General features: G+C 41.6%; 1 protein-coding gene across 2 annotated transcripts; it reads right to left on the minus strand.

Moving 5' to 3' along the window:
• Positions 1 to 249: 249 nt before the first annotated feature.
• Positions 250 to 9,763, minus strand: LOC138962791 (uncharacterized). 2 transcript variants are annotated; one of them, XR_011454602.1, is made up of 3 exons: positions 9,344 to 9,763; positions 6,544 to 6,690; positions 250 to 2,446 (listed from the first exon to the last, which is right to left on the minus strand). XR_011454602.1 is itself a non-coding variant. In XM_070334751.1 (2 exons), the coding sequence occupies exons 1-2, from the start codon at positions 9,717 to 9,719 to the stop codon at positions 6,644 to 6,646; spliced, it is 423 nt and encodes a 140-aa protein (XP_070190852.1). In that variant the 5' UTR covers positions 9,720 to 9,763; the 3' UTR covers positions 4,283 to 6,643. The 2 variants fall into 2 exon arrangements, 1 of the variants encoding a protein (XP_070190852.1); XM_070334751.1 differs by lacking the exon at positions 250 to 2,446 and having other exon boundaries at positions 4,283 to 6,690.
• Between the last annotated feature and the right edge of the window lie 1,440 nt (positions 9,764 to 11,203).

Below are 11,203 nucleotides of genomic sequence, written 5' to 3' on the forward strand. Positions count from 1 at the left end.
CGAGGACACCAAAATGTCCAAAATTTTTCGGGGCCGTTTCTGGTGTATGTTTAAAACATTTTATTTTTTATTTAACATTCACAACAACAACAGGCTTCAAAACATTAAAAAAAGCATTCATCAAACTCCCTTTTTCAAAGCACAATACATGTAAACATGTTGGGGTAATCCAGTTAATTACACTTGCTTTCCAAAAATACATGGGTCCGAAATGGCACCTTTTGGCAAAGGCTCATATATATAAATATATCTAGCATCAATAAACCTAAAAATACACTAAGGTCTTTTTCAAAAACAATAGTCTGTTTTAAAAACTTTCAGCAATTTTCAACCTTATAAATCTATACTATAGATACATCAAAAGAAATTTGGTGCAATTAAACAGGTAACCTAATGGCAAATCATTGTGTAAAACTTTCTTTGCAACTTTCTTTCACGAAGTGTACGTATTTTTTTTTTTTTTTTAGCAATATTGTTTTCGTGGTGCAGTACCTGTGTTTAAAAATAATAAAATACACAGCGGACATAATTTCGCTTTATTTGAATGACTTTCCACTTTACAAAGATTGGTTTAGAATTAGAGCGCAGATTTAAACCAATTTGAAAAAAACAGTTGCTTATACCTTCTACCATGCTTGGTACTTTGAACAAACTTTATGATTGTTTTTGAGGCTTTCATTGTTGCAGCCCAATGCTGCTCAGTGAAAATTAACTTTTTTGAAGGCGAAGTGTCTGCACCCAGACACATCCTTACTCTGAGGTCTCAAAGCAAACCCGCAAATTGAGGCACACCTCCCAACGCCATGCAAGATATTGCAGATTTATTGCACGATTACGTGGCTGGCGCGGATAGGGCAAGTAGCCTAATAAGTTTACAATTTAAAACGAATGCTTCTTTCATTGACAAAAGCAGTAATCATGTGTCAAAACACTGGATCGGCTTTGGAATGCGCTTCAGGGGTCGACACTAACTTATTTGGCCTGGGGCCACACTGGCCCCAGAGATGGAAATTGCTGGGGCGGAAAACAAAAATCTGGGGCCCACTCTCATTATTCACGTGCGGCAATGCATTGTTTGTTTTTCTTCATCGTACTGAAGCCAGGGTAATTCTTTCAACCATTTGACATTGAAATTACGACAGAGCTTCACGCTTTTGGCTGCATCGGTCTCCTTTTTTCGTTTCTCTCCACCCTGTTCTTCATCTTCATTTCCAGGTCTTTTTACACCAGGGATGGCATTTGAAGGCGATACTTATCTCTCACGCTAAAGAGCGCAATTTGGGAGTTATTTCCCTTGCGGCATTGTCCTTCGACGATTTCAATGGGTTTTTTTTCTTCTTGACTGCGGCATTGATCGTAACGCAAATTTCAGTGACGACTATGACTGGCGATTTTTAGTGATTGGCTCTGGCATTAGAAATTTCGGTTTGTCATTGTTGGAATTTATCCTGGGGCGGAGTGGGCCCCAAGCTTCGGCAATAATTGGGGCGGAACACAAAACTCTGGGGCGTTCCGCCCCCCGCCCCCGCTAGTGTCGAACCCTGCGCTTGTAAATAAAAGTAGACAATGAATTTTTCTTGTGATTCCACTGACCAATCTGCTTGTAGTCTGGACAATTAAGCGTACAAAATATGGCAAAATCGTATGGGTTCACAGGTCTGCTATACACTTCAGGTTTGGGGTGTCCACAAGCTAACTTTTTTTTTACTCGAGCATGTTGGCAACGAACTGGAGAACAACATCTGACCATGTTGATCGGTGGGTGGCCCACTCCGAGGGTCAATGCGCTCCGTTAGTTGCACGAGCTGTTCCTCAGAGAGGGGGCAAGCCGTGGCAGGCACATCCTAACGACTGTCTGGCAAAGGATGGTCCTCGATTATCGATTGAAGGCTTCTCCCTTTCCAGAAGTCCCGTACTGCTGTGGATGTGCTGGCTCGTCTCTCCAGCATCCCCCTGAAGAAGAGCTGCAGGGGAGTTCTGTTGCGCTCTGTCCTCAGGGGTTGGTGGTTCTTCTGTTCCACAAACCACTGTAGGGACCGGTTCAGCCTGGGCAGAAAAACATAGTGGAGGGCCCACAAGTGAATGGGATTGTCCATGTTCAGTATCCCCAGACCACCTGTGGTGTTCCCATAGCAGTAAACAGGTCATGGTAAGGGTTCACCACATCTTTCCAGACGTCGAGCCAGAGACGCTCGATCCTTTGGTTATGGTCACTGCGGCCTTGCATCGCACTGCCTCTCCCTTCTCCCCTGTGTTCGTTCATGAGGGCGACGACATCCAGATTCTCGCCACCATGGTCCATGCGGACTCTTGACGGGAGTCCAAAGCGTTGGGTTCCACCCAAAAACAGATCCCGAACGGTCTCTGACCTGTTGTTTCGGTGGCATGGAGGAAGGTAGTGGCCCGGCTAAAGCCATCGATTGCCCCATGAATCACCATTTTCCACCTGCAATATAACAAACAGAGATCCGTTTCCATATGTGATTTCACCACACAAATTCTGATTAAAGAGTTATTGGGAAATAAGTACAGGTAACATGCTCAGTAAATATTAAAAAGTAATGGTCAGTGCTTTTTCATGACCGAGAATCAAGACCATTATTTTTAATATATATCATTGAGAAAAGGTGTGTAACCCATTTAATCCACCTTTCTTCAATTTTGCAAAGAAATAAATCAAGAAAAGCAATTGCTTTATATGACTTTTCTTCGTCATGTCCATAAGCCTTAAGGGTCTTGTAGGTCTTAAAAGGAGGATTCCACTAACTGCTAAGACTCTAAAATTTTATAAAAATAAGCAAAATTTTGGTAATGTCTGCTGGTTAATAACACATACAATTCAGTGAAATTTAATAAAAATAACTGAGAAAACCGCAATGTAAAGCTTTTACAAACTTGACCCCACTGTGACCCCAAAATGTGACAGGGATCAACCAAACTAGGGTCACGTAGGTAGATGATCAAATCCTTCAAGTGTTCAAAGCTCAAGCTTCAAAAACACCTGAGATAACATCAATGTTAAGATATTTTGATTCGAACATGACCCCCTGTGACCCCAAAACTTGACGAAGGTCAATCTTCTTCTTCTTCAGCGTTCGACGATGGCTGTGTCTAGATTCTTTGGCCCGTGATGTTGACGAAGTGGGCTGTGACGAAGGTCAATCAACCTTATGTCTTCTTCTTCTTCTTATGCGTTCGTGGGCTGAAACTCCCACGTGCACTCGTGGTTTGCACGAGTGGAATTTTACGTGTATGACCGTTTTTACCCCACCATTTAGGCAGCCATACGCCGCTTTCGGACGAAGCATGCTGGGTATTTTCTTGTTTCTATAACCCACCGAAATCTGACATGGAGTACAGGATCTTTTTCGTGCGCACTTGGTCTTGTGCTTGCGTGTACACACGGGGGTGTTCGGACACCGAGGAGAGTCTGCACACAAAGTTGACTCCGAGAAATAAATCTCCCGCCGAACGTGGGGACGAACTCACGCTGACAGCAGGCAACTGGATACAAATCTAGCGCGCTACCGAATGAGCTACATCCCCGCCCACAACCTTATGTCAAGTTGGTAGATTATCAAAACCTAGAAGTGTGCGTACTATTAAAGCTCTAGCTAAAAACACATCTGAGATAACATCAACGTTAAGTTTTTATTAAACGAACATGACCCCGCTGTGACCCCAAAATTTGATGAGGGTCAACGAAACTGGGGTCACTTCGTGAAATCATCAAACCCTAAAAGTGTGCAAAGTTTCAGAGGTCTAGCTGTATAAACTTCTGAGATAACAGCTCAACGTTACATTTTTTGTCATTGGACAGACAGACAGCCTGCCCACAGCACACATAATTATTTTGATCAAGTATTATTCACTCAGCCAGTCTACCTGCACAAGCATGTGATTAATCCATGGTTGAAGAGTTCTGTGAAAATTGCGCAATTCTGCAAACTCTTTATAGCAGTTAATTTAATTTCGAATAAAATAAAGTACACAGTTGTTCTGCTAAGACGATAAGGCAAATATTTTTGCGTTCTTTTCATGTTTAAGTATCTCGGGAAAAAAAGTTCTATTTATGAAGTGAAATATAATTGACCTTCAGATTAGGCCAAACAAAAATATATGTTGGTTTAGGGTAACCCGACCGACCCTATTTTTTCCCGCCGACCATAAAACTTTTTTTTATTTCTAAAAAAAATACCCAACCGTTGGCACATTTTGCGAACCATACCGAGACTAAGGGAAGTAACCTCCTTGAAAATCGACCAAATTTAAAAATAAATAAAAATAAATAAAAAAGCCGACCTACCGACCCTATCTTTTTTGGTCACGTTACCCTAAACCAACATATATTTTTGTTTGGCCTTACTGTCTTTTTATTTGTACAAATGCAAAATGGGAACAACTCTATTTTCTACACAAAATATGAGAGTTACTTGCCTTGAGACCTTGTGTCTGGTACAACGTAGATTTTGATTTAGAAAACAACCAAACTTATGGATCTTATATTGGATTCTGTGTGTTGAAACCTGAAATGAATAGTGTAAATGCAGTATGTATGAGCTCTTTCCTCTTTCGAATATTTGAGCATTCAGAACTTTTCAGTCACCAAGCAGTGACCACACAGTGTGGTTTCTCAACCTATGAGCTATCGAGGATTCAGACTGGTTGCTGGGTGGTTATTTGTTAGGACTAGGTAGCTTGGTATTCACCGAAAAGTATTTCCCCCTCTGCTTATTTCTCTGTTAACTTGAAGGGGTGTTTATTGTTAAAAAAAACCACCAAGCAACCAAATTTAAATAACCACCCAGTAGAAATGGTAAGGTATAACCAGAATATGTTTTGTATTCCGTGGGGAAATCATCAATGGACCAGTCTTTCATTACATATCCAGAAAATGACAAAATAAAAAGAAAAGAAAAGCAAATACTTGCACACGACTCACCTTCGTTACCCACCTACCCCTTAGAAGACGCCCTTCCTTTTACGATCCCAAACAAGACATTTTCAAGACCCTGTTTCATAGCTGCCAACCCCTGTGAAGCCCAAAGAGTAGCATTTTGGAACTTTCACCCAATGTCAGAGTTGCAATTGGTGTTTATAAGCGTAGCACTAGCATAATCTTAAATTTGAATCGCAAGCCCGCATTTAAAATGCCATCAAAAACGTTTGTAAGATTCTGAGAGCTCTACGACATTACAACCGTCTAAACATAGTTCAATGTCACACGCTTTCCTTCTTTGCCACTACTAACGCAAACGTATGCAAGATTGTATGTTACACGCTTTAGGAGCATGGCAAGAACGGATTCAAACTCAAAATCGTCACTCCAAAAAAACATAAAATGCACACACGACTTTTATTTCTCCTGCTGTTATCGTTTCTTCTCTTTACAAATTCTTCAATGCTCAGAATACTGAAAACGGCACCCCAGACGACAGTACTGTTTCCATACGCGAATTTAACTTCCCTTGCAAAGTGGTTCGCTCAGGAGGCCTGTTTGTCTGACACTATAAGGACAGAGTTCTGAACATAGATGACAAAGATTCCGGAATGAACAAACATTTTGCGGATGCAGACACAGAAAGACGTCATGAAGAATGCGATGCTTCAAAAGATACAGACTGTGACGATGACTGTGACGTCATTCCCATATACTGAGACGTCATTCACAGTTGTTCGGTCACTTCCGTCAAAAAGTAGATTTAGACAATCAACGTAATCTCGTGTGGAAGAAAACGTCTGTCACACAACCAAGTCGGAATAGCAGGTATTATTACCTATACACGCAAAGTCTGTCGAATTCTTCGGCAAAAATCGTTGAAAATGATTTGCCCGCATCGGCGTGGAACTTGCACCATAATCTTCACCACCCTTACGTTTCCCCGTTTTTATCCTGTCTCCCTCCAGTTTCCACTTCTAACACCGTCACTGTGCACAGCTTACAACTTAACAAGTGCATTGCATATTCTAATCAAATTCACAATTGGCGCATAGAGTCACCGGAAATGCGAATGCTTGCAATAAAATTCACGATTTGCTAAGCAAGTCACGTGGACAATATCGAGTCATAACGGAGTGGTTCCCAGCCATCGGTACTCGACTAGTTATGCAATGTTCATTGTTGATTGTCAAGCAATAAGTGAACATTTTGCACGCTTGTCATTTTTTTTTTTTAGCGTAGCAGCTCAGGGCTTAGAGTAGCAGCGTAGCAATTCCTGCAAAATCGGAGCATGCTGCGCCAAAATCGTAGCAATTGGCAGGTATGCTGTTCTCTAAGATATTCTGCTCATAACCTCTGTAAGTTTACCCCCATTATAAGACCTTATTATCTCAGGGTTATGTAGGTCTTAAAAGAAAGATTCCAGCGTCATAAAATAATGTTTAAGAGAATTCCTTATGCCACCTGTATCAATCCACTCAAATTCCATGTTCAAACTGGCACAACCCCCAACATCCTCCCCACCACCGGACACACTCAACATTCACCAAATTTTGAAAAAGGATTTTTTTGTGCCCAGTGTATGTATTTGTAGCTGTACTCACGATATCAACTTGTGGTATCCGTCTAGATGCCAGAGAGCGTTTGGTCCTGATACTTGGTACAGACGACGTCTCGTGGGCCTCAACGCCAAAGCTCTGACAGCTACTCCACCAGGATCAACCCGCTGGATGGCTCCCCGTACTCTGTGCCTTTGTGGAGCGTGTAAGAATACAACTTATTACACTAACGTGACATACCACTCATGTCATAACAATACCATTCACTCTACATTGCATGTGTAAAGAGGTCTTGTCTGACAAGGACCTGATTTTTCACTGCCTCCAATACCGAAACAAGCGTCCTTCTTTGAACACTCGGAAGAATTTTAAGAACGTAAACACCACACCAGTGACATTTCCTTGCTTTGACATAAAAGATTACACGAGGCATTCGGAGAGATCCAGGTTCAATTTTTAAGCTTCTTCAATCTGGGCGCTTCGACAAAGGGACATTTACAGCAATGAACATGCAACAGTATGTACAGGGTCCCCACTGGTTTTTAGAAACAAAATTCCATGACTTTTCCATGAGCCTCAATAACATTTTCCATGACTAGATCCACAGGTCGCCATTTCCGAACACGCAAACTTTTTACGTCTTGTCACTGCCAGTTTTGACACTGGCTTGCTTTGCACTGAATTTGAGTCAGTTTCTACGCAGTGTCTCTTTGACAAGCAAGTCAAGCATTTGCTACGCAGTCAGATTATCGGTAATGTTTGCTGGTCCTGTCATTTCACTAAACTGGACCAGCCACTGTTTGTATCCATCTGCACTTTCGTAAATTCCGCTTCATAACCGTCACTAACACTGTGACTTGACGAACTGTCATTTTTTTCACCGCGATACACAGTTCATTGCGAAGATCTTCCTTGGTAAGGCCAAAAAAAAAAAAAAGCTTTGGTTACGGTTTCCCGACCGACCCTAACTTTTTGGGCCGACCCTAAACTTTTTGTTTGGTCCTAAAGCTAAAAATAAAATGAACCAAACACATACGATACATACACACACAAAAAACCACACACACACACAAAAACCCACCGAAAACGACAACACCACGGCACAGAGAAAACATCGATCGCCGGCGAGCAGACAACAACAAGACCGACAAGGGACACCACTCCGCTTTTTACAACTCCCATATCCAAGGGAAGTCAGTCTCGTGCGTTCGTTCGATGCGCGAACGTAAAAAGATGTCGTCTGCATTTGCAATCGTATTCGGAAAGTTCGTTCATATCGAACAAACACGACTGATAAGTCGGTACTCGAAGAGTGCAACTTTTTGATGGAAAGACTTCTGTTTAAGAAAACTTGTATAAAGTGAAAGGAATCATCAGCTACTGTATTTTGACTAGTTTTCAATTTGTGACAATCAGTCCAGACTGCGTTCAAGACTGTGTTCACTAGTGGCACTATACAGTTTAAAGGGTATGTCCAGTTTTCTTTTCTTAACATGAAAAAGTAATTAATATCTGTGGTTCCAAATACACCAATATGAAAATACCTCGAATATCCTGCATACACAAATATTTTTATCATTTCAAGAGGGACCAACCAACAAAAACAAAAAAACAAAAAAAAGTTTAATCGACCTACCTACCCTATTAATTTTGGCCATAAAACCGTAACCAAAGCATTTTTTTTTTGGCCTAATTCGTTCCAATTCCGCATACTTTTTGTTGTCAAGAAACAACTCGAAAGAAAGCTGGCGTGCTAAAGGTTATTTTTTTTTCTTTCTTATTTATATTAAATTCCATGACTTTCCATGACTTGAATTGAAATTCCATGACTTGAATTGAAATTCCATGACTTTCCAGGCCTGCAAAATTAAAAATCAAATTCCATGACTTTCCAGGTTTTCCATGACCTGTACGAACCCTGTGTGTAGGATAAACAGAATACTACATGGCTTCCTGTTTGATACCAGTTTTACACTAGTGTTTTGAAATATTGTTCGCAGTTTAATATTTAAAAGCACAACTTGTGTAAAACTGGTATTTCATAGGAAACCATATAGTATTCTCTATGTGGACAACAATGTCACAGGCTTACCCACTAAAGTTCTTTAGGAGCTTCTGACATATTTGCCTTAAAAACAACATGCAAAATAACTTGTGGAATCCAAAAGCACCATGCCGCATTAGTGGCCCAATTAGAGCTGCAGACTATTACGCTTTCGATGTAGCATGCTACTTGTAAAACAGAAAATGCTACTTCGTTATACAGACACCCTACAATGTTCATTTGTTCCTGCTGCTGTTTTCTTGTCTGAACACAGTTATTGCAACATTTGTGTCTTGACATATTTATAAACATGTAGGTGCAGTGGATTATAAGATGATGCAATACTTAAAGATAAACACCATTTGCTACTCTATAAATTCAAGATTGCTACACATGAAGCTTCATATGGGCTGACAGCTCTGCATCATACACCTGCACATAAATCTTACTGACTGAGTTGATGTGTATTTACACATTGCACACCTCCCACATTGAAGTAAACAATTGAATATCTTCAGTTAATCGAAGTACACTTAAAGATGAAGTTCTCTCCATAGGAATACTGTGCATCACCCTTGCATGTAAGTGAACTCAAAGTACTATGTGAACAGAACAGAACCAATTCTGGTCTGTTTGCAACCGCATGAACGCAGGAAAGAGATCATTGTCAGATTGAATTACAATTAACATTGACACGCTTCCATTTGAAACTTTTCAGTTGTCATTGTGGATTGACGCCCCGGGCCCCAGATCCTGCGTTTAACTTTATCCTCGACGAACAAAATTGGGCGGCCGCCTCACCTGTGATTGTGTTGACCAGGTTGGCAACCGAGCCAGACAGGGTAGAATTGCTGGTACCGGTTGTCATCGATCCCGATGTTGAGGCGATGGCCTCACGATCACCCGAAACAGCTTCTTGCAGACGTTGGTTGTCTTTCTGGAGCGAGACAATGGCCACTTGGCAGGTCTCTTGCCGCTCCCCCAGCCTGCGTAGCTCAGCCAATACCGCGGCCAAAGCAGTGGCGCTTTCTTCCCCTCCTGCTGTGGCTGACTCAAACCCACCGGGTTGTCGCTGCGAGGCTGTCTGGTTGCTGGCCCTCGGCCGACCTGCAGCGGCTCGGGTCACTTCGGCTACCCGCCTTGACGCTGCCCTCCTGGGAGGCATATTCCTGTGCATAAAAAACAGGATATATATGTGAACACAGCCTTATTTGTCAGATTACTGAGAATTACACGTCTGCTGCTCCTTGCAGGAGTTGACAACGCCTTCACTGTTCAGCCTGTAAAAGGTGTTTAATATCCCATACTTCTGAAGTTGTCACCAGATTTTGGGAGACTGAAATACAAACCAAAGAAATTGATTAAAATCTGGCCCAAAGTACTTCAAACCAATTGTGTTTTCTGTGTCAAACTCAAATCCTGGCACCCAGTACCCCCACCAAACGAGTTTGGAATCTCTGAGGCTCAATACATTTATGACAAACAGAACACCAACAGGAAATTACATCATGGTTCTCTGAACTGTCACACACTAACATAATACCTGGCTAACAAATCCACATACTAACTAATGTTGGAATCTCTGAGGCCCTATAGCTTAATTTGACAAAAAGAACAACAGCGAACCATGTTTTCTGATTCTCTGAAAAATCAGCCCCACCATGAAATATTACCTAGCCCACGGTACATGTACTTTAACCAAAATAGTGTTTGTAACCTGTGAGGCACCAGCCAACACAAGTGACAACAGTACCTCCACAGGAAAAACGTTTCCCGATTCTCTGCAAAGTCAAACAACACATGAAATATTACCTAGCCCACAGTACCACAACCAAAATAAATTTGGAATCTCCTAGGCAAAATAACAGGTGATCGACAAAACAGTACCTCCACAGGAACCAATATTTCCTGATTCATTGAAATGACAAACACCCACCTAACAGGTAATTGACATACAGTACCTCCACAGGAACAAATATTCTGATTCTCTGAATTGACAAACGCTCACATGAAAAGGCATCGTAACACCAACATGTTCATCAGAATCTCACCTGAAAATTATTTCCAAGTACTCTGGAAAAACACTGATCCATACTATCCACCAACACAGAAACATACTGTTGAAACATGTCACGATATCTTGATTTGACAGAACACTCAACAATCGTGTTGATCGAAGAACCATTCCACCTTGAACTGGTTTTTAGACAAGGGACATCATCCACAACGAGCCTGTCATAAACTCGAGTTACTTCCCATCTACCGATCTGGTTGACCCCATTTAGAGCCTTCGATTTATAATGCCACCCACCCGCATCAAACAAGAAAGAAAATGTAAACAATTTGAAGATTCCCTGTTCCTATACCCGTGCTTTGTAAGCTGATCAGTCAAAACGCACAATGCAACCTGACCCGGCTACAACATTATTTAATCACACAAAAACCGACTGTGTTTATCGCCTGACGAAGGGACTTGTACAACCTGGCCTGTCCTGACGTTGCTTGATCTTCTTGATCTTGATATGTTACGCCAACAGGTCCCAAGCTTGGGAATATACGTTTGCTAGATGCACACCATCACCCAGGAAATGACGCTGCAAATTCAGGTAACGTAAACTGTTTTCCAGCGGAAAACATAAAATCATGGTCCCAAAATACAAC

This window comes from Littorina saxatilis, linkage group LG3 (assembly GCF_037325665.1).
Source record: "Littorina saxatilis isolate snail1 linkage group LG3, US_GU_Lsax_2.0, whole genome shotgun sequence".
In the NCBI taxonomy this organism is placed as follows: Eukaryota; Metazoa; Mollusca; class Gastropoda; order Littorinimorpha; family Littorinidae; genus Littorina; species Littorina saxatilis.